Here is a 24,027-nt window from a genome sequence, read left to right on the forward strand (position 1 = left end):
GGGTGGTCTGTGACATGTAGAGTGTTTGTAGAAAGTTTTGGAGGCACGGCGTGCATGATAATTCGTGTTGTAGGGATGTAGACTGAAACATTTGTATGTGCACATGGCATGCACTTTCCATGACCAGAGATTTGTGTCGCATTGCTGCCTAATCCCTTAAATTTGGAAACGTCACGTTTGCTACAAGAGCACCGCCATATACTTTAAACACGCAAGCATTAAACGGTGCTCACATTGTTACAATTTAAAATTAACTCGCACCCTTTATTTTGAATAATAGCAATAAAGGCCCCAGTTTAAATGATTTGAAGGTCTTTTGTAAGGCCTTGACACGAGCGTTCAATTTATTAAAGAGAACCACATGTAACAACATCGCCAGGTGTCCTATTTAACATGAAGGCTAGCGCTTAACCCCAGAAAGCCCAACCTATGATTTCTGAAACGCTAAGTCTGATGCCTCGAAATGCTTATTTAAGCCTGAGAAAACTCACGCAACGCCCGTAGTTACGATACGCTAAAGCAAACTTGCAGATGTAGATTGTCCAGAAAACCAAGTACTGAATATTACTGTAATAAATCACTTTTAACTCAAAGATGTCAGTGCATTGTACAAATGTGCTCTTCATGGCAAGGAATAAACTTCAATCAATTTATCCTTATTGTTTCGTGCAGAGTATTGGTTGGGCTTCGTGTGGTTGTGATGATTGAATATTGTTTACGTAAATTTTAAATAACGTCAATGCTATCGTTTTACCCTTGCGACCTTTACCAAAACTTAAGGTAGAGAGCGCCGACCATCTTTGACAAGCGTAAGAAAAGTAATTCAAGAGAAGTGCCTACGGTATTTTGTCCTGTGGCAGTTACGTTATTTCTGGAGAGTGGCTTCGAAAATGTTTGACAGAAGTCCAACGCTTAACAGTGTGGCCCTCCTCGAGGTGGATGCGCAGCACTTTGCGTCTCAAGTTGGGCGCGATGCAAACGAAGCAATTAACGAAGTTTGTTTTTCTTGCGCTGTTCTCCTCGCGTGACCGAGCACGCGATGAGCTGACGGCTGCGGCGGGAGGAAGAGGTGCAGCGGGGAAAAAAAAACATCACCCATCCTTCACCTGATCATACTGCCGTTTTATATGACTTTGTTATTCCGCTACGTCAACCGCGGTCCGCGGGTCGTCTCAAAGGACACGGAATTACCGGACGGCAGTGGCCGATGCGACTGCAGCATCGACCTCAACCAAGGTGGACGAACCCACTGCAGAACACGATGAAAATATCCCCTAAGTCGACAAGCTTGCTTGCGAGGTCCACTGCCACGCTGGATCTGTCTGCGCCCTACCAGCCGAAGACGGACGCCGAACAGCGTTCCGGAGATCTACTGGCTGACGTCAAGCCAACTCACTATACCGCCACGATCGTATTGCACGATGAGAGCTTTATTCATTATACACGCTGATGCAGTGCGTGTCCCACACGAAATCACAGATCGCGAAAGCTACGCGCCTACATAGTGATTTGCTTTGTTTTTCAAGATTACTTTCTAAAGAAAGAAAAAACTACCCGTGCCCGACAACACAATCCCTTCCCTAAGGCGACGTTGCTACCGTGACAAAGCTCAGTGGTTTATTAGAAAATAAAGTATGAAGCGCATGTCACAATGGAGAAAAGAGAAAAATAAGCTGAATTTAGCGATTCCTGTAGCGTCGAACTGTTTCACTACGACAAACGTGCGCTCCAAAATGAACTTTTTTGAGAGAACCCGATTGTCCAGAATGACGCCTTGGCGATGTAGACAAAGTCGCCTTCGTTCGCTACTGGGTTGCCGGTTAAGTCCTCGGTTAAGACCTCAAAGAATGCCTAGCCTTCTTTTGCTAACTTGAAGCGTTTTGAGTGTCTATTAACCTGTTTAGCCTCCTGCGCCGCGGTGCTGGCGGCGCCTGCCAACTTGGGCCACTGGTTATCATGTTCGCGATGCCGTCGCGGTCGCTGAATCGTCAGCATTCGAAGTTCGTCATCCTACTCTCGCCTCTGACTCCCGCCCACTACCTGCGCTCGAGCCAGGCGGCGCGCGTAAGAATATTCGGCCATTTCGGCTACGGAACAGCGGGTGGTACGTCTTTGCCTCCGTACGAACGGCGATTCAAAAGCAAGTTTGCCACGAGCGTTGATTTGTGATTGCCGGACCCATAGGCGGTAAGTGTGCATATTGCCGGGCGAGGGGGGGGGGCGGATCCGACCAGCGTTCCGAAACCTATCCATGTATATGTATATACATATATTTATATACATGGGTAGGTACATGTATATAGACATGCGGTATATATATATATATATATATATATATATATATATATAGTTCAAAAAATAGATAAAAATAGATTAAAAATTTTTCAAAAAATAGAACTCGTCTATATATATATATATATATACCCTTTCCTAACAATTTTCTATTTCTCGCTTTATGGCCGAAACACTTCTGGCAAAGTGTCGCTGTTGTCGTCGCCGTGATGTTCCGTATTAAATCCAAAAGCCATTACATGAGCAAGCCATACCCTGTGGTGTCGGGAAAAAGCACGTAACAATGAGCCGAAAAGGATGCCGGCTTGATGGGCATTCTCTTCTCCCGCGCTCAATATTCGGGTTAGTTGTAGGTCACGTAATCAAACGCGAATGGGAAGGACAGCACGCGTCTTCTCCTCTAGCCCTGCCGTAGCTGTGAATGACTGTGCGCGGCTGACGCTTATGCCGCCCACGTGCCATATCCAATTGTCGGTAAGCGTTGGTGGGTGCAATGATAAAGGGCGAGCAGGGATGGCTGCTAACTTCATGCGTGCTGTCGTCCTTGCCGGGCTATCTTTCCGCGCCCCTAGTGTTGCAGAGTTAAGAGACAGAGGTAATTGCAGATCACTGACAGAGGCGGTCTATAGGGGACATAAAAATAGGCAGATAATGATGGTGACTCTAATTTTCGTGGTTGCGCTGAATCGTGCGGCTGTACGAACCGTTCGCCTCCGCTGCCGGCGTTCTTCATAATGCTTGCGTTGTGAAAGCGAGTGCTCGAGGTGATCCAGGGAGGTATTTACAGGTTTAAATGGTCCGTGCATTACACTAAGCTAACTATTTTAACTTTAGGTGAATGTTTACTGCAATTTATATGGCCACCATAACTAACGTATAGACTCGTGTAAGTGCCGCACTTTTCTGTCGCGATTTTGACGGGCCTTTCATGGGGCCGAGCCATTTCACCTTATTTTTCCAACTACGCGGAATAAATCCGCCGTAACCGTCCGCGATCGCCTTCTCTAGACGTCCAGTAGCCACGCGCGAAAGTACGCTGTGCGAGACAATTCGCTGTTGAGCCCGATCAGAATCAGCGCACGGAACGCGATTGCTTGTAGGTTGGATGTCTTTTTTTTTAAATATCGGCTGTCTAGTTGTGGGTGCGGCCCTTACACTGGTGCGATCCTCACGCGGATTTACACGGTAAGAATATTCCTTCGTGTAATTGTCTTCTACTTCGCTATCACTAATACTGCTTCGCCTTCCCGGCCAAACTGCACTCTTTGTTTGTTTTTTTATTGCTTTTAGTCCGAGTATAAGCAGTGCTGCGCATGACTTCTAGACTTTTATTTATTCTGATTTCAAGTGAATCCGGCTTGGCATCATTTCGGTTACCGAGTGAATTCTATATACAAGGTGTTTCAGCGAACACTTTCCAAAATATTCAAAGGTGGCCTGTGGCAGATAGCACAATTCTTATTCATGAGTTCGTCTACTCGAAAAGACGGACATTAATTGCACAGAAAATTGAAATGCCTAATCGACTAATGAACAAAATTAACCAATTAAGTTTTTAGCTAATTACATCATGGCCCATGTTGCAATTTACAAATTCTAGCCGTGGAGTTTCGATCCACTTGGCACTAATTCTCAGGCTGACACAAGCGTCGAGACATTATTTCTCTAACTTCGCGGATTTTCGCGAATGACTGGCATTGGCATGCCAGTCACTTTCTCAGCAAAACGTCGTTTTATGCATCGAAGCCCAAAATTACGAATAGAACAAATTATGGCGTTTTACGTGCCAAAAACCACGATCTGATTATGAGGCACGCCGTAGTGGAGGATTCCGGAATAATTTAGACCACCTGGGGTTCTTTAAAGTGCACCTAAATCTAAGTATACGGGTGTTCTAGCATTTCGCCCCCACCGAACTGCTGCCGCCGTGGCCGTGATTTGATCCCGCGACCTCATGCTTAGCAGTCCAACACCATAGCCACTAGGAGCCACGGCGGGTGAGCACAAAAGTAACTGGAACGCCAATGCATTTCTCCGCAATGTTCAGGAATTAATATCTCGAAACTGGTGTCATCCTGAGAATTAGTTCCTAGTGCATCCGCAAGGCGGATGCACAAGGAACTAGGAAATCATTGTCGCCAACGATCTCTAACGGATGGATGGACCATTTTTTAAATTTACTTTTGACCGAATTTACAACATTTTGCCGCTTCACAATCGCGAATGTCAATTTTGTTTTAGAAAAAATTCAAAGCTGACTATCAAGACTGATGCTCGAGGCAACGTGCCATCGCAGAAGAGAACGAAGTATTTGCTCGAGACCCTTCACGCGCTGCTTCATGGGCTCATTCTAGAACACTCGACCCGACGTTCACGATGCACGTAAGCTTCGCTACAGCAGGTGCAGCTGCTCCGCAGCCAACCCAAGGTAAGTGAACGTCCACAGAGTCGCCACGTTTGAGAATACGCCGTATTTAGCAATTCCGTTAGCACATGCAACATGGCATTGTTCCGTGGAGGTGATTTCGCAACACCATGGCGTAGAATGACGCCTCGTTATCATAAATGAGCCCGGTAAAAACTACGCGACTCGACGTATGCAGTTGATATGCATCGGGTGACTTCTTAGACAGCTCAGCTAAGAGCCATCTCTCCGCGTGTAAATTTTTCGGCTGGCACGGACGTCACTCAGTTTTACGGCGAGCGCTAAGTTTGCGCACTGTCACGTGTCTCGAGTCTTAGGGAAGTCGAGAAGGGAAGGTTTGACAATGCCAGAAAGGTTACAAATAAAAAAAAACTTGTTTGATTTAGCGAGCGCCCCAACACTCACGCACACGATAAGAGTTAGACACGTTCGATCCTTTAGTCTCGCTCGTCTCCAAATGCAGTCGCATCGCTGATGTCTGGAATTGCAGACAAGTGTTGAGATCGAGTACGACGATATCTTCATTCGACACTCGTGCAGGCGTATACCTTTGATATAGATGTTTTGCATGTCGCCAATGATAAGCGCTGCTATGCTTCTGTGTTATAAGCGTGCCCTATCAGAAATTAGAGTAAACCTATATACACCATTTCATACATAGCAGGCAACGCTGCCAAGGCTAGAAAGACTTCTCGCACTGCTCTTATTCGCGAACAAAAAATAATGGGAGCGGTACGAAATGAAGATAAAGGCACGCGCTATGTACTTCGACGTAACATTTATTCTATTCAGGTATCATTCATGGTACGAAATATCTGGCGAAATCGCATATGCCACAAGTTAAACGTTCTTGTAGTCTTAGTGAAATGACTACTGAGGGGATGTTGAAAGAACGCTTCACGAAGGACAGTGTGCTAATGAAGCACATGAAAAAGCGAGCGAGTTTACCAATCTTTCTCCTATGGCTTGCCTTCATTGAGACAGAGCGTCTCTCCTGCCATCCATCGCAGGTGCCATTGTTGGCTCACCGAAAGAGCCTGGCGCTAAAGCGGGTGCCAGAGATGATTCAGCCGTAGGAACGCCAGTGCTCTACCGCGGCGCGTCCCCGTGGCGGCAGCTCCTGATGATGCTGTGGAAGAACATCTACCTGAAGCGCCTGCTGCGCCACTACACGACCACGCTGCTCGAGGTTGTGCTGATGGTGGTGTTGCTGTTGGGCATCCAGGAGGACGCCGTGGTGCGCGAGCCGCTCCTGCGCAGGGGTGACACCCTTTTCCGGCCCATCCACACCCACTCCTACTGGAACACGCAGCGCGACATGGCGCAGGTCACTCAGGTGGGAGACCCCTTCGTGTTCTGTGCCAGTTTCAAGGTCTTTTAGGTCACGGTTCTCTACAAACATAACTATAGGAGACTGTAGCGATATTGTCTACGGAAGCTACAATCGGGCGGTTCCACCAGTATGCGAACGATGATTAATAGAAATTTGCCTAAACTTCGTTCATGTGGCTTCAAACGGCCTTGTGACTGCAGACTGATCATGTTCAACAAAATGTTGCGTTTAGAATGCCACAATTCCCGGTGTTTTTATACATGTGGGCAGAATGCCCGTTGCGTTCTTGGTTTTGAAGCGATGCTATTGCATGGCTTCATAATTTAGGCCAGTTGGTAGTGTCCAAGTCCACTTACTCCTGCAGAGACGGCTTCCTCTGAGCAAGAGAAGCAGACCTCGAAGGCTATGTTTTTGTTAGCGGAATGTGCCGGAAGAAATTTCAAAACCCGGAAGCAAGACGTACGCGCCATGTTTTCGACATCACCTGTAAAAGCACACAAAGCAAAATATGCAATGCGAGACGAACGTCTGGAGCAGAAAACACGAAGATCATACAAATGCATGCATTAACCATCATGGTAGATGAACAATTGAAGTGCCAGAATTCTCTCTAGTGATTTTTGCACGAAACTTGATGGTTGCACCCCCTCCTCAAAAAATAAATTGCGTGTCTCTCAATCAGCATTGTTTACTCCACGACATAACCTACACAACAAACAGCCGTGTTGCTTACCAATCCGCAATATGCTTCACGAGCACTGAGTCATTTTACACTGTCGTTTGTCTTTGATACACCCCAACCTACGTCAACATCATTGTCTTGGCTGGGCTAAGGAGCACCCTCAACTGCTTTTCCCATGTTTAACCTCACTCTGGAGAGCCTCCCACGCACATCACGAAAGCATGTCTACTCTTAAGGTGTCCTTTCGCGTGTGTGTCGCTCTGATCGGGGTTCCATACGGTTTGTAAATGGAGTCCTTTGTTTTCCAAGAAGGTACTCTCTCCAAAGGAGCCACGGGTACTTTCGTTAATTTCACTGCGTGCGTACAAAGCGACGACGTCGTTTTGACTACGTCCTCGTAGTTACCATTCCATAACTTTAGCGGTTTTACCGTGCTTGCTTGCGTGTTCGCGTGCACACACTTTTTCATGCTAACCGTTTACAGGATTCCTCCTTGGTTTTTCCTCGTACGTTCTGCGTGCGGCCTGATAGCTTCAATCTCACAACAATCAGAATAGCTTAGTGTTCAATTGTGGGATTTGAACCATTGTCCTCCACCTCGATACTCTTTCCATTTCGCCATTAACGCCTACATAGCACCAGAGAACAAGAACCTTACAACTTTTTCCCTAATGCAAGCATCGACGACAAGGCGCTTCGCGTGTGGGTCTTGTCGCGTAGTAACAATATAGGTATAAAAGTGAGAGCGCGCCAACAGCCCCCATCCTTTTTCCCTGGCACCGCATCGAGACCCTACGGGACACTGCGCTGCCTTCAGTATCGCTCCATATCACCGGCAAAAACTACGCGCCTGAGGTTGCATGATTTACATAGCCGTCATCGGCGCCGTCGTCGCCACCGTCGAGGAGAGCATTTCTTTGCCCGCTTTTCGTCAAAAACGAGACACCATCGGTGTGCGTCGGTGTTCCCAACTTCGATAGCATCCCGTTATTAGGATGTAAGCAGTCTGACTAGTAGCGCCACCTACCAGCCTCAGCACACAGCCAGCCCCGAAGCAAAGCCTAGGCGTGAGAAGTGTGCGCGAGAGTGCGCTGCGCGTGTTGACTTTCGTCGCGTCTAGTCGCGTTAATGGAGGCGCCATGCCTTGTAATAAAGCTCGTTATTAATGGTTCTCGAGCCATAATTACGTTTCGGCACGTTTCGGCCAGCAGCCGGCCCTCGTCGCCCCTCACAACTGGCGCATTCGACCCCGAACCATGCCTGAAACATTGCCTCTCGCCCGCCTCGTGAAGTGACTCGCCAGCCAACGCTCCTTCCTTTGTGCAGCTCCTGCCGCCCGACGCAGCCTCTCGCCCGCTTCGTCTTAGCCATTTCGCGCCTTCGCTCTTTGTGTTTTGCCGACCGTCGTGTTGACGCTGACGCCTGCCCGTCTGATGAAGTAGCTTGCCTATACAGTGCCCAAACGGTTCGCCCTACTCGCCTTATCGTTTCTCGTGACTCTTGTGCTGCTTTGTCAACCGCCATGCCGCTCGTAAATAGGGGTGAGGCGACGCCGGCGGATCTCGCAGGCTTTACAGTGGATTACCTCCGTGAAGAGTTGGCTCGCCGAAACTTCGATGCTACCGGGTCGAAGGAAGAAATAATAAGTCGCCTTATCGCCGACATCGCCCAAAACCGCCCAACGACGCCTCCTTTGCCTTCCCCAGACTCCGCCGCGTCTACCCAGCGTTGAAACATTGCGCCACTCCCGCCAACACTCGACGCAGCCCAAACTACCGAGTTGCTGACGGGTTTACTTCAGCAGCTCCTTCACGTGTCGCAACGCGCTGCAGCCCCAGTTCAAGTCACTACTCTTTCAGAACTCTCCGCATCGCTTCCTACATACAGTGGAGACGGCAGCATTTCTGCGTCCCACTGGGTTGAAGAGTTGGAACGAACTCGGGCGGCAGGAGCTGCACAAAGGAAGGAGCGTTGGCTGGCGAGTCACTTCACGAGGCGGGCGAGAGGCAATGTTTCAGGCATGGTTCGGGGTCGAATGCGCCAGTTGTGAGGGGCGGCGAGGGCCGGCTGCTGGCCGAAACGTGCCGAACTTGGCTTTGTGGGAACCTTCAACCCTACTCGCCGTTGCCCTGCGAAAACTTCGTGGAGCAGCCGCTGATAGGGAAGCCATCGTCGGTCGTCAATGCCCAACGTGGGAAACCTTCAGACAAGCGTTCCTAGATCAATTCAGTGCCAAGCAAACCTTGCTACACTGGCAACAAGCAGTCCCTTGTCGCGTGCAGGCGCACGGAGAAAACCTTTGCAGCTACTCTCTGGCGAAGTTTAAGCTAATCTCTGGATGCCCAGTTACCCTCACCGATCCCCAGCGCATAGAGTACGCCCTTCAGGGCATCGCCGACGCGAACCTGGCCACTACAATAGCAGCGCAGCGCCCAGAGACAGTCGCAGCGTATATGGATATTGTAACTCAGCTTGATCAAACATTAAGCGATTCGTCCCTTCGAGCACAGAGTATCCAAGCGCCAAATTATCAACGCCAAGCCTACAGGCACCCCCACGTAGCACAGAGTACACGAACACCCAGGCCGTGTGAGACAAAACCGGCCGGCCACAGCGCATTTCAGCCCTACCACTAGACCAACGAGAGGCTCGATACCTCACTATTTCGGCTAAGCATGGGGCTCCTACCTACCGTTCTGGCCAGAACTTGGCCGAAGCTGTGTTTTCAGTGCCGTCAAAAGGGACATCTCGCATCCAAGTGCCCGTCTACATCTACTGCTACAACGTCTACAACATATATTTCGCCAGCTCTCCACAGCAGCCCTTCCGAGACCCTTGATGGATCACTAGTTCAATGTGCCCTTGTCGACGCCACAATTGCTGGGATTGGCCAAGTGGACGCATTTCCAGACAGTGGATCTAAAGTGACGCTTGTTTCACGTCGCCTGGTCAGCGCTTTGCCCCTCCTGCCCGGGACTAGACCTCCTCTAGTCGTCGTTGGAGGAACATCAGTAACCCCAGCTGGTGCCACCTGTTTGAAGATTTGTTTTGGACCTATCACCGGTTTGGTCGAAGCAGCCGCCCTCGATAATAATGCTGTGCCACTTATATTGGGTGAAGACTGGTTTTCCTCAAGCCAAGCACAGTTGGTGTTTCAGCCGCCCCTGCCAACTGAAATTCGTCATTCTCCAACAGCCACAAGTGTGCCATGCCATTAACGACTGCTGCCACGAATGTCAAATGCTGTTATGATCCAAGGGTCATCTTTCAGTCACTGTGTGCCTGGACCCCACAGCTCAGCAGGCCTACAGCAGTCGCCACTGCCACAACCAGATGGGCCCCCGTTTTTGGCACTACGTTGCCACAATGATGTTTCAAACATCTACAGCCTCTCTTCTGCGTCCAACCGAGCTGCTTCCTCGACAATTGAGGTTCGCATTGAGCCATCCCTGTCTGCTGCGCAGCTTGGTAGCCAATTGCCAGTGCCTCAACAACAGGAACTTACGAGCATTTTGTCAAAACACGCTGAAGTATTCGCTCATAGAGAGGATGACTTGGGCTTGTACGAAGCTTTCGAACATGCAATTGACTTCTTCCTGACGCCGTTCCATACAGTCGATCTCCCTACCAGTACTCAGCTGCACACCGTCGTTTTCTTGAGGCCCAGACAAGCACACTCCTTCGCCAAAGCATCATTCTTCCAGCCTTAGGACCTTGGCCATTCCCCGCAGTAGTTCTTAGCAGAGGCAGTAACTAGCGCCTTTGTGTCAACTATGTGCCCCTAAATAAGATGACTGTGAGTGTTGTGCAGCCACTTCCGCATGCAGATGACATGATGGATGATATTGCTGGTTCACGGTACTTTGCCTGCCTGGACCTAAAAGTTGCTTACTGGCAGGTTCGTGTGCGTGAAGAAGACCAAGCAAAAACTGCCTTCAGCACCCACCATAGCTCAGCACACCTACAGCGATCACCACTCCCAGAACATCCACCCGAGCGCTTGGAGTATTCTCACAGTGAAGACATCAAGCAGTGCCCTTTGCTAGACCAAAGGGACTTGGTCAAACAAAGAGGGGCCGGATGTAAGCAGTCTGACTAGTAGCGCCACCTACCAGCCTCAGCACACAGCCAGCCCCGAAGCCAAGCCTAGGCGTGAGAAGTGTGCGCGAGAGTGCGGTGCGCGTGTTGACTTTCTTCGTGTCTAGTCGCGTTCTTGGAGGCGCCATGGCTTGTAATAAAGCTCGTTATTAATTGTTTTCGAGCCTTAATTATGTTTCGGCCAGCAGCCGGCCATCGCCTCCCCTCACAAGAAAAAGACCGGCGAAGAAAGGCTTTATTCTTCAGAAAACCCGGTGTCGTGACGGTGATGGAATGGCGCGGATGACGGCTTTGTTAATGGGGCCCGATATTATGATCGAATAAAGCGAGGCGTACGCTCGCGACATGTTCACGCAGAGCCGCGCGTCTCGCTCTCATGCTTGCGTGAGACTGCAATCGAATGAATGGAGGAATGAATGAATGAATTAATTAATTAATTAATTAATTAATTAATTAATTAATGAATGAATTGCAGTCGTGCAACAGCCGCACAACACGACCATGCTTTGAAGTTCGGCGTCAGAACGCGTAGAAAAAAGTCGGAGTTTCGTCCGAAAGGCGAAGCATCGATTGCGATAGCAAATTAGTGGACATCTATACAATGTAAGAATAGTTTATCGGCCGTATGAACTTGAAAACATAGGCACACTAACTAAATTAACAAGCAAGGTATCACACGCGCAAAAGCAAACATAAACGCATCGCACTCGATGATCGCGGAAACTCGCTGTAAAAACACTGGAGTGAGTCAGCGCGGCTGCAGCAGCGAGCGAATTGAGCTTCGTGCCGGCGCTAGCATCTATGCGATGTTAGCCGCGAAAACACAGGGAGGGCGGACTCGACCCCCCCCCCCCCCCCCCCCTTGCATATGGCTTTCAAGATATATCCGCGCGGGAGGGCGCTCGCGGCGCAGAACGCCCCCTCCCCCCCACCTCCCCTCGGAGCCTCCCGGCCCGGCGGGAGCGCGCGGCCGAAGTAATGCGTGGCCCCTCCACCTCCCTACACTCCTTCCGACGCATTGTGCGCGACTGGAAGACGGCGCGCATCCTTCCCGCTTCTCGCTCTTGCGCGCGCGAGCTGCGATTGGCGGCTCACTGGTTCATCGTCGCGTCCTTTCACTCGCCCATGAAATCGTCGCTCACGCTGCGACGATTTTATAGCCCGTGGACTTTATACGGAACCTCACGGCGACGACGATGGCGAAATGCGCCTCTAGACACGAGTTGGGATGAAGGAGACATCTTCGGCGTCATCAGGTACTCACAATAAACAATAAGAGCGCGCAGTATCCTTAAGAGAAAATACTTCTCATATAGCGTCGTATCTGCGTAACATTTTTTTGTGACGTGGTTCGTGGTCTAATAATCTCGACTTTGTCCACCGGCGCGCAGGTGTTCTTTGCACCTGTGGCCAACAGGTACCTGGCGAGGCTGACGCACGATGCCATGGCGGAGCTGCGCGTGGTAAACTTTGCGGGTTTCGTGTCCGAGAAGGAGCTCATCGCAGCGATGCGCCTACAGAACGGTACACCCGTACACACGGTGGCGCTGCTCTACTCGGACGTGGCTCCAGGCGACAGGGACGGCGTGCCGGACAGCCTGCACGTCAACTTCTTTGGAGGCCGCCTGCCATTCGACGCGCGAGTGAGTGTTGAAATGATTTCAGTTCACGGTTTGAAGAAACGCAGAACTGAATACCGATAAAATCGATTGATTGACTGATTGATTGATCCCTGTTAAAGAAAGCATGTGCCCCAAATGCCCAGTGTCTATTATCTTTTATGATCAAACCACGGTTGCGAAATGAAAATCTGCATGTTCTGGTATAAACCTATATAACTTTATGTATCACGACAGAGGGCATGATTCCAAGCTGTTTCGGTTCTATTTCTGCAATCAGCCCTCCACGATCGGTCATACATTTGTCGTACTATGCACAGATTATGCATGAATGGACCGAACGAAAGAAAAGCATTTATTTCTGATTCCACACTTTTCTGCCATTAGCCTTCCGCTATTGACCAAGTTTTTAGGCTGCGCTCACTCGCCTTTCTGTCAGGCGACGTCACAAAACCCCGAAAACTCACCAGGTCTAAGTGAAGCTACGGTACACATTACAGATGCGTTAATGTGCCGAAAAGTCTGAACTTTTTGGGGGGAATAGCCGGAGACTGCCACGTTCCGAAAGGAATAGAAGACTTCAGCCCATCGATCGCTCTGACACAATAGCTAGAAGATCTAATGGGCGAACAGATAATTTGCGTATAATAAAGGAACTTACGTGGCAGTATAACATTGTCGAGGCCTTTCGGTACGTACACGACATCGCATTGCCTACTCTTCTTCGCTGAGGATTCGTTTTAGCGGCATTTTTAACCTTTCGTTGCCCGCCGTCGCGATTTTCAACCAGCCAACGCCCCTCCACCTCCCTACACTCCTTCCGACGCATTGTGCGCGACTGCCGATTACACATACCTCTACACCTCGACGACCCCCCGCCCCGTCCCACTCCCCAGCCACCTTAAAATACATCTTCGCAGCAGCAAAATATGGCACACAAACGTTTGCAAAGAAAAACACAAGGAAAAATACAAAAGTTAGGCTGATGCTGTCATTGATAACATCTATTATACAAAGGGAGGTATGGGTTTTACTAAGCTCGCGACATCTACAAACAAACATATACAGCTAGGGGCCAGATAGACAAAGCTTTTCTTTCGTAAGTTCGCTTTGCCATCGGCTGGCCGTCTTCGCTAATTATATGTCTGGCATCCGGATGGACTAAAGTTCTTAAGAAAAATACTAATGTAAGAAGATTGTGTGTATTTCGGGTCAGGCTGTCAAGAAGCGAAAGCAGTGTAAAGCACAGATTTTTTTTTTCGAATTCAGGCGAGGTTTGTGTACAACCCACGGTTCCCTGTCTCTTCGTGATGGGTAAGGCATCGTGGTACAAGTGCGCCATATTTTCCAGACTGCGTACATTTCCTCGTGTCTCTAATTAAAATCTCATACTTAACATTGCGTTAGAAGTGGTGTGACATTCTACATCTGGTAATGTCCAGGAAATATTGTAATACAGGCGACAGTGTACGAACCGATAAACGGGAACCACCCTGCGACTATACATACATACGGTTTCCCAGTTGATGCCATCGCTTATATATATTTCGGTAATGATGAATTGGTGCATCGTACTGCATAGATCCCGTTTAGGTTCACTTTCAAATGCAGTGTTTGTTCTTTCCTTGTTTTTTTTTTCTTTTTTTTCATTTGTGTACTTTGCGTCCTTTACGAGATTGTCTAACAGCATACCTAGCTGTAACAACCAGTTCCTTTGTGCGTTACGATGAAATATCAGTCTCCTGCCAGCATTGCTTCTGATCGGAATAATGTAAACAAGTCTTTCTTATAAACAAATTTAGCGCGCGCGGTTATTGGCGACGCTTTCTTTCTTATTGGCGACGCTTTCTATCCGCGAACGCTGATTTGATTCGAGCAATTGAGTGCAGAGCTGCTAGGAGGCTAAGGACAAGCGCATTCGCCTGCTTTCTTCATCTTAACTTCTTAACGCTCCACCACATGTTGGCCACCGCATTGAGCCGACGCTGATACGGCTAAGCTATAGCGCTGGTCACTTGAGACGTTGACGCCAGGGAATAACCTACGAACAAATGTTCCCGCGTTTCATCGGCCTAACGTTGACCTCCACCTCCGAGCCTCAGCAACAATGAAGTGCTGCGTGTCATAGAGGATACAGACACTAGCATCGCAACAATGAGTAACCACAATCTTAGGCCCACGGGTGTTCGTACGTTACATCACCGACATTCACTCCGGCGCGCACATCGAGCGAGTTTTCAGCCTCATTGCTAATGTATTCTTAAAGAAACACCAGGCAAGATGGCCAAAAAACATTTTGAAGCGCAAGCAGTTTGTGAAAGCAACGTGTAAAGGGTTTCAGAACGGGCACTGAAGGAACCAGGCCACTTCCTTCTATTTATTACATGTTGGGAGGAAAGTAACATTGAAATCACCAATTACTTTATAAGGAAAGTACCTGGGGATGCAAATATTGACTTTAGTCAATTACACTTTTGAAGGAGGTAGTCGTGCTTGCATTCAGTTAATTTCTCAAAGAAATCTAAATCTTGCCGGAAATCCCATGACGTACGACCCTCCGGAAATCGGTCCGTGAACCATCCTAGAACTTCCCTCACCAAGCGTGCGCCGTTTCTCGTGACTCGCAGGTCAACTATCCTCAGCGCCTTTTGTCGCAGCCCGAGGGACCGTCGTTGGAAGGGCGATTTCCCGAGATGAACACGCTGCTGCCAATCATGGGTGCGCTGCAGCAGCTGCACCTCGAGTACCAGGCGCTGCTGCACAACCGCACCATGAGCCGGCTGCAGCGCGTGCAGCTGCAGCGCTTCCCGTACCCGGCCCACATCGAGCACAAGGACACCAAGAACTACGCGCTCGTGCTGACGCGTTTCTGCGTCGGCATGCTGGTTCCCTTCGCCGTCTTCGTTGCCCGACTCAGCGATGAGAAGGCGACTGGTGCGTTACGAAATGCCTCGCCTTCGTATTTCCAAAGGGGACTCACCTCGAAGCTATTTCCTCGGCTACATGACGATGATGATATCAACATTACTATCGTCGTTATTTCTAATAGCATCTGGACAGATTGTCACCCAACTTGCGTAAGCGAAAAAGCTTCACCCCACTTATTTATTTGTTTGTTTGTTTGGTTGTTTGTTTGTTTATCGATACTTCGCACCAGGCCATCATGTGGTACATGTAGGAGGGGACATGGTAGTAACACGCTGAATGCAAGACATATGCAAGACATATGATATATTCTACAATCCCAATAGAGCCGCGTGAACTCGTGTACGATGCAATTTGCATCAAAATCACTGGAGGGTAAAGCGTCACAGTCTCACATTGTTTTCTGAAAAAAGCTTTATTTACGTGCGTTCGGCCTTGAGAAAATGTGCTCTTCTATGCGTATGGCTATATATAGTTGTCCTAGCAGTCTGGGGTCGTGCACAATTTGCCATGCTTACTTCCATATTCCCTGGAAGACGGTTGTGTAGGAAGCCCAAATTACTGGCCCTTGTGCGGAATTCTAAAGAAGGTATGTTAGCTCACTAATAGGGAGGGTGAATCAGTCTCTGCATATAAAAGATGGAGCCCACTATCGATTGCACTTGAGAATTTTGGTTTCAATCTAGCACCATCTATTGTAGTTTAACATGAACTACGCCTCTAAAGACCCCGGCTTCATCTCCCTTGCTTTGCGAAGCTCTGAAGGGAGAACGAAGAACAGGTGGCGAACGCCGCTTTCAAGTTCTTACAACAAGTCGCCGTGCCTTCATTGAATTTTATGGAATCTGTTCAGGGCTAGGTACATGTTTATCTGTAAAAACTTAGTACATTGCACTCTAAAGAAGAAAATACTAAATTCTACAAGTTTTGAAAACTTTACCAAGCGGCCTAAATAAAAAAAAATCAGGATGTCACACTAACGTGCCAGCGCCAAGTTCTGGGATGAAATTCGGCGGATGTGCGGTGTTTCTTCTCCAATTACAAAAAACAAACACTAAATTTTCTTGTCAAATGAATGAGAATCTTGATTGAACAAAAAATTCACTCTTAATCCCTGCCCTACGAAAGTGGATGTCCAAAGAAGCTGTTGAAAACTAACACTACAGCAGTTGAGGCGAGATGCAAAGCTTTATGGCTTTAGAGTAATGGTAGTAATGCTACTTTAGAGTAATGGTAGTAATGGCAATCTTGAAAACGACCGCCGCCCTTAGCGGTCCTGCAACGACATCGAAATCTGTTGCTAGGCTGGTTGTTTCATATACGAAAGGCTAGGGACGTCACTCCCCGCGTCGCAAGCTGCCGTCGCCGCGGCAGCTTGCGCAATAGTAATCTATACCGAGAAGCGTATGCGGGGAGCTCTACTTGCTTCGCATTGTTATCAGGAGCGCGTTATCAATTATGTGGTTCGGATGCCTGGTTTGAGCTTGTTCTTTATTGAAACGTATGCTGTTATGTATGTTGTATGCGTTATTTCAAAGAACGTGTGCACTGCTCGCTTCACTTAGCTGAGGGCTTGTAGCCTTTGCCTTACGGTGGTATGAGCCATTATATGTTTGTTTGTTTACGGGAGTATGAACATTGGTGAGTCACTGCTTGTAGCCTCTGCCTTACAAGGGTATGAGCTATTTCTCTGCGCTGAAATGCCGCCGGTATCGGCCCGCCATTGATTTCTGTCGACGTTCCGCCACGAAGAAATCCCGGGACCCTAGCCATTGAGAGCGTCGCTGTAAAAAAAATACTGGCATTTTCTGATGTACTAGTGCCCCGACAGCGCTTTTCGGAGTCGTTAGGAGCATGATTTATCGCTGTAATCCCATGTGAAGCATTTGAGGTAGTGCACTTCCTCGCAATAGCTCCACGGATGCCTTATCATTGCGACAGCTCTGCGATAAACAGAGTGGAGCGGGAAATAAACAATTATCTGAAACAGTAACATTATCCGATCTAAGTGTAATTTACGCGAAAGTATTTACAGTGCGTATATGGCATCAGACAGAAACAAAGCTTGGACGTGCAGTAAACGAGTCAACGATAAGAAATTCCTCCATTGCCGCGGAAAAAAGGAGGTTTATGTAGCATACTGGTTTCCACTACGCGAAGAAAACTTGCAAGTTTGCAACTTCGCCAGTGTATCCGATCAGTGTCCTCTCGCTTCCAGGGTATTTCATTTTCCTTTCGCGAAGCTAGTTCTTCAACAAAACATAACTGCCACCTTTCCGTTCAGGTGTGAAAGAGATGCTGCGTGTGGTGGGCCTCAACGACTGGGTTTACTGGGTGAGCCACTACATCAGCGGCTTCTTCATGCACCTGGTTATCGTGACCCTGATGCTGCTGTTCCTGTGTGTCAAGAGGAACGAGGAAGGACGGGCCTTCATCCAGTTCAGCGACCCGCTGCTACTGTTCTGCATACTGATGTGCTTCTGCAGCTCGTGTATCATGCACGCCACGCTACTCTCCATGTTCTTCTCCAGCCGTGAGTCTAACTCCCAGGCAGGCTCCCTACTTCGCCTACTTGTACCGGTTTCAGACTAGCCTACTGTATTTACCTGGATAAGTTAATCCTGTTGAGTCAGGGTAGCTTTTTCATTTCTTGCATTCCGGACATTTTTTTTTTACATTTCGCATCTCTGAATACTGCGGTGGCAGAATCGGGACACCCATGCTGCCACCTTGAGTTCAGCGGCAGTACTCCGTAGCCACGCCCCTGATTCAGCACGGCGAGTACCTACACAGGAAGGGGTACTCGGTGAAGAAAAGATCTCGACTATGATGGACCGCAGGAAAGCTTTGTATGGCGCCAGAGCACGCCTGGCACTTATACGGCAATCTGTCAAAAGTAGAAATGTACTTAAGAAGAACCTGTAAGATTTTGCGATCGTCGCCCCCTTCTTGTTGAGCCACTCTCGCATTGTTACGCCGCAGCACACACAGCGGTAGCCGCTGCCCTGTTGTACTGGACCTTCAGCTGCCTCATGCCGTTCCTGGCGCTCGAGAATGCCGGTGGCCAGGGCTACCACTTCATCAAGCGCAGCCACAAGCTGGCGACGGCCGTCTTCCCCGGCATGAGTCTGCACTGGAGCTTCCGCGTGCTCGAGCGCTTTGAGAAGTTTGGTGAGCAGCATCTTCACGCGCCGCTATCGCAACTATCTGAGGCCCTGAGCAGGCAACACTTCTCGTAAGTTCCTAAATTATTGTTACGTATGCAGCCGGAATCGCACAGTGCGATTTCTGAAGTGTTTCGACACGCGGCGACGCAGCACGGGTGTCTGTTTTGGCACCCACTTGCACGGAAGTACATTGTTGTCGGTTAGGAACTCGCGTCACAATGCCGCGCGTGATTTCATCAATGAGGGTCACGCGACACTTAACTTGGATCGTTGCAAAACCAACAAGTGGCGTTGCCCTCCGTACATCACTAGGGAACCTTCGGGCACATAGGCTGGCATCGGCGTTCGTACAAAGGTTCCGTCCGCATCACGAGCGGCGGAACCCACTGATCGCCGCTGATAGCGTCTGCAGTATCGTGAACATACCGCAAAAGCACGCATTATTTTGCCACTTCGTACGCTTCATACGGATTTCCACACGTCGGCGTTGGCACGGCTGTTTGCCGCGGAGTCACGTTTTAGAAAAGCTTGCGGTTCCAGCTTACCGATACTGCGAAAGCAACGGCAGGTTTTCGCGTAAACGAAACTCGTAACCACGAAACAAGGTACTAAAGAGAGTCGCATCGAGCTCTTAGGGCCTCCAGCTGCATGCGCATGCTCCCGCAAACTTGTGAGCACCCTCTGAAAACGGACTCGGTAGCCTGAGACAGGCTTACTAATGCTGCATTGTAGACAAGTAAAGCGCAACAAAAGGACCACGCACATAGGAAGACAAAGATAAACCTTTAACCTTTCCTGTGTGCGTTGTCATTTTGTTGCGCTCATTTTACTCTTCAGCAATGCAAGAGCAACTAGCCCAACAATAATTTCTTCTTCCTAATACTGCGGCACATGCAAAAAAAAAAAAAGGCTTGAGCTTGCACTCGGCCGCGCAAGGCTTGAAACAGCGAAACTAGGTTTGGGTAAGTTTTGCTAGGAAATGCTAAGCGGCTGCTAGGCACGGTATTCCGAATCGGCTCGCCGCCGACGCGCAGATTCTCGCTTGGCCGCACGGCGCACTTCAAGATGAGCGGCTTCATGTGTCCGGATCTTCTTTGGTCGTCCCATGTCAAGGCTACATGTACTCGCCACAGAGTCAACGAGAGTTGTGCCACCGTCACGGCGGCTCCGAGCTTTATCTCCCCAGTGACGTCACAGCCAAGCTGCGCCTCCACACTTGCCGGGGCGTGGTTGGTCGAAACCTGCCGAGCTCCTGCCGACGCCGGCCGCGTTTCTCTGGCGCGAACGCGGGAAACGGGGAATGCTGGCGGCGTCGGCAGCAGCACTGCGCGTTCCCTCGTTGGTGCTGCTACAATTTCTTTCTCGATCTCGCTCTCATTTTCTCTTTCCCTCTCCAGAGCATTGAGCGCGCAACGCGCATGCTCTCCTTCCCTCTTAACGTCCCATGTCAACGCAACATGTGCACTGCACGGAGGGGAGGCGAGGCACACGCCATTCCGCGAGGTGGTTGCTAGGCAACGCAGTGAGGTCATAGCTCGGTGAGGTTTTCCGACAGCAGGTGCTACTTTTTGCGGTTAGCTAGAACAGCTTCGCTGTTGAAAGTGAGAACCGTAGAGTTCTTTTTGAAAGCCAACAAGCAATTGAGATTATAATTATAACTATAGATAATTACGTGCACGATAATCTGGAGCACCTATGATGTCTAAAACACCGCATATCCACGACGTGAATGATGATGAGTGGGCGAAGCACCGGGGAATCATTCGGGTAAACCAGAGCTACGGACGAGAGAGAAAGCGAGCGCGCCTCGGCAACGAACGCTCTTGTGCACCGCAACGCCCCTAGCTACGGACGAGAGAGAGAGAGAGCGTCGGGAATTAACGCCCTTGTGCAGCGCAGCGCCCCTAGCTACGGATGAGAGAGACAGAGAGCGCGCGTCGGGACGAACGCCCTTGTGCACCGCAGCGCCCCTAGCTATGGTCGAGAGAGAGAGAGAGAGTGCGCGTGGGGAACGAGAGAGAAAGAGAAACACCGCATATCCACGAAGTGAATGATGATGAGTGGGCGAAGCACCGGGGCATCATTCGGGCAAAACGCCGGAAGCGTTCTCCGGAAGCCGGAAGCTGGCTTCCGGAAGCGGAACCGGAAAAGCTGTTCCGCTTCCGGAGCTACGGAATACGAGGGACGAGGCTCGACCCTAAGGTGCTTCACCCCTAAAAGCGTAGTCACAAGGACGGTAGTACACCCTCACTTGCGTCCTTGGAGCGTGTGCGATAATGTAAACTGCACATTGCAATTCCGAGAAGTGGCTACAATTATTCCCTGTCCTGAGCACTTGTAAACTCGTATAGTACGTCGGATTAGTGCAAACGCTACCGTTCTCCACTCAGAAGCGTGAGAAGTATCGTACAATTTAATGCAGCCGTATGCGGGAGAATGGCCATTAAAGTGGTCGTGAACCGCTTTTTATTGAAGTCGACAAATGCACTTTACGTTAAAACATACTATTTCCGAAATACTCTGCAGCAAAAAGTACTTCAATGCGTCTAGCAGAAGCGTCGTTATTGGCAATCAAAGATCGCCTGTGATCCCCTTCGCGGTGCTCCGAATCCTTCTTCGATGCACTGTACTGCGAAGGCTACGGCGGATGAAGCGTGCCAACAACGCTCTGCCTATAGACAGAACGTCACCGTGGAGCGCAGTTCAAATTGGATTTTGGCTGTTCACATAGACGTCACTGCTTCCAATTATGGCGCCTACGACGCGCCAAACTTGGAGGCTGTTCCTCAGCTTAGGGATGACTTCATCCCTTTGTTGTGCTACAATCTACTAGATAGCGGCGCGCGGTTATTCTCACACCGAGTGACATGAGTAGCACATTCCTTTCCCTCTTATCCCTACGACAATCACAACATTTCTGAAGGTCTTCATCTTTATGTTCGCTCGTGCGAGTACGTCGGCAGCGTGCACACCGGCTAAGCGATGAATGCCGCACTCCGGACTCGCGTTGAAAGGATTCCTAACGTAACGAGCTTCCACAATGATGGTAACACACATCCAAGGTGTGCAACTCGAGAAGCAGACGTCCTGTTCGTCAGATGTTCGCGCTGGAGTCACGTCACCCACACATTCCTGCACGCTGTCACTCTGCTGTCCTTAGCGAGCCGCAGTGAGCTCAGCGAGCGCAGTCGTCGCGGCAGCCGCGGTATCTACGGTATACGCTGAAGACGCAGCCACACGCAACTGCAGTGGCTGACTACGTGCGTGACAGGCCTTGAGTGCGCGCTCGCGCTCTAGTGTGGCCGTGCTATTTGCGGTGGACGCTGCACCACCTTGATCAACGGGTAGTAGCCACATGCAAATGGCGCATTTAGCGCAATAACTCGATACGAAACGAAGTCTGCCAAGGTGTCTAGCCAAGAGCAGTCAGGAGTGAGCGCGCGCTGGCAATCGTACGTCTGGTCTGACCTTAAGTTTCGCGTCGTTCGAGGCTAGTTGATTGTTCAAAAGTAATAGAAATTAGCGAGACCCGATGGCTACGACACTGAGAAGTGCGGCCAAGCCTTTAATTCCTACACAGGCAGGCATGGCCGAGCGTTAGCAGACGATAGTCTGCGATAGTATGATAGTCGTACTTCCAGAAGTACGCAATTTCTATCGAAATTCGAAACGCAGATTTTTGCTTTCTTCAGCTTGTGTAATAAACTGCGTCGATAAATATACACAGTAAATGTAGGAAGGAGCGCACTGATTCAAACACCTTACTTGATTGATGTTACTGCAATTCATTAGGCTGTAAAAACTAACCGCGGTAACTGTTTGTCATTTCTATTGAAACTGTTCTGAGCACCTTGGTTGGCGGGCTTCCTGTCTTTAATTCAGATTAAACGCAAGTCTCTTATGCTTAAAATTTTATTTTGTCTAACTTGCTCAATCACTTGTGTAATTACTCCAGTCAGATTCCGTTATGCCTCTATGGTAAAAACAATCAACAGGAATTCCTTTAGTTATCTCGCTTTTCCTATTTTTGAAGAAATTTTGGCCGAATTTCGTGAAACACTCCTTATATCTGTCTTTGAAAGCAGCGCAACGTTGCTAAACGTTTCTGAGAAATCGCTTAAGATCTGAAGCCATATTTGTGTTCACCTATTGATTTAAAGGTTTCTGTCGAACCGACAGAACACCTGAAATCACTTCGCACTGACGTGCGTCCGACTCGAGAACTCTGCGCGCATTCCAGTGACTTTCGGAGCAAACTGGTCCAACTTCGCCGACCGTGCTGCCACGCCAGACAACGTGACGCTGGCCGAGATCGTGTTCGTGGGCTTGCTGTGCGACTGCTTCATTGTCGCTGCAGTCTGGTACCTGGACAACGTGATGCCCATCGGCCCGGGAATCTCCAAGCCGGTCCTCTACCCATTTCAGGTGCTGGGCCTACAAATTTATTACGAAACACAGAACAATGACAAAGCTTTCTTTCGTCTTGTCTTGTGCAGGTTTTCGTGCTACCATTAAAAGCTGAATAATGACCATGCATACGACGTTTTCTCTAGTAAAAACCCGACGAACTTGAAAGGCTCAAACTAGGCGAGCGGGAGGGATGCGTTGAGATTACATTGCGTGAGCAGCTAATAGCACAGCGTAAAGGTTGTCGAGCGCTGGAGCCGCGCGGTTGTGAATTGTACAACGTGTGACACTCAGAAAAAAGTGAACGTGCAGCGGTGTGATGGCATGATTTTTACCGTATTCTGCGAGTCCTCCCACTGAATGTTTACCAAGCAAACCACTATTCGAGAATGTTTGTCCACGGTATATTTGCTGAATGTACTAACGATTAGCACCATAATAAGGAACAACGCGTCAGCAGTACAGCGCTATTAGGCGATCTTTAACTGCTCACGCTGTATAAATTGCATTGCATTTACAGACTGCATTACTCGGTGTTCTGCACGTACAATAAATAGACGCACAACCTTGCATAAATTTTAAAAAATCGCAATGAGTTCCGCCAGAATTTTCATTGCATTTCACTGCACTGCGCAGGTGGATTATTGGTTGCCCGGTATGACGTTCGTCAAGGCACCCACGAGGACGGCGAACGAGAACCAGAACTTCGAGGCCGAGCCAAGGGATCAGATGGTTGCAATAGACCTCTTCCATGTCAGCAAGGCAAGCACCTCTCGCCAACAACAATACGACATGAATCAGAGATGTTAATTTTCTTTCACGTTAACTGTTTCGAATAAAAATTAACACATTTCTGGGTTTCTAATGCCTGTTATACGAGTGACTCATACAGCTGCTGGTCTTTACGTCCAGTGCAACCTCGTCCGTTGGAGCGCGACAGCTGAACGAAGCTTTTGCTTTCTTTTCGTTTTTCTTTTGTTTCATACTTCTGCGTCTGCGGTGTATGCATTGTGAAGTTGCGCTGAGCCTGAACTCAGCTTTCCCAGCACCAACTCCCAAGCAAAAGCCAAAGACGGCGA

General features: G+C 49.1%; 1 protein-coding gene across 1 annotated transcript; it reads left to right on the forward strand.

The window, feature by feature from the left end:
* The first annotated feature begins 4,645 nt into the window (after positions 1-4,645).
* Positions 4,646-23,758, forward strand: LOC119440372 (phospholipid-transporting ATPase ABCA3). Its single transcript, XM_037705286.2, has 8 exons — positions 4,646-4,720; positions 5,728-6,053; positions 12,222-12,473; positions 15,077-15,383; positions 17,659-17,907; positions 18,357-18,545; positions 22,782-22,966; positions 23,585-23,758. Exons 1-8 carry the CDS (start codon positions 4,669-4,671, stop codon positions 23,756-23,758), a joined length of 1,734 nt encoding a protein of 577 aa, XP_037561214.1. The 5' UTR covers positions 4,646-4,668.
* Positions 23,759-24,027: the final 269 nt, after the last annotated feature.

The sequence above is a fragment of the Dermacentor silvarum genome, chromosome 2 (assembly GCF_013339745.2).
Source record: "Dermacentor silvarum isolate Dsil-2018 chromosome 2, BIME_Dsil_1.4, whole genome shotgun sequence".
NCBI classification, from domain to species: Eukaryota; Metazoa; Arthropoda; class Arachnida; order Ixodida; family Ixodidae; genus Dermacentor; species Dermacentor silvarum.

Excerpts from the sequence above, each read along its gene's own strand:
- LOC119440372 (XM_037705286.2), top strand. The coding sequence starts at position 4,669 with ATGCACGTAAGCTTCGCTACAGCAGGTGCAGCTGCTCCGCAGCCAACC. Across the intron at positions 4,721-5,727 it reads TGCTCCGCAGCCAACCCAAG|GTGCCATTGTTGGCTCACCG; the intron begins GTAAGTGAACGT and ends CATCCATCGCAG. Across the intron at positions 22,967-23,584 it reads CGGTCCTCTACCCATTTCAG|GTGGATTATTGGTTGCCCGG; the intron begins GTGCTGGGCCTA and ends TGCACTGCGCAG.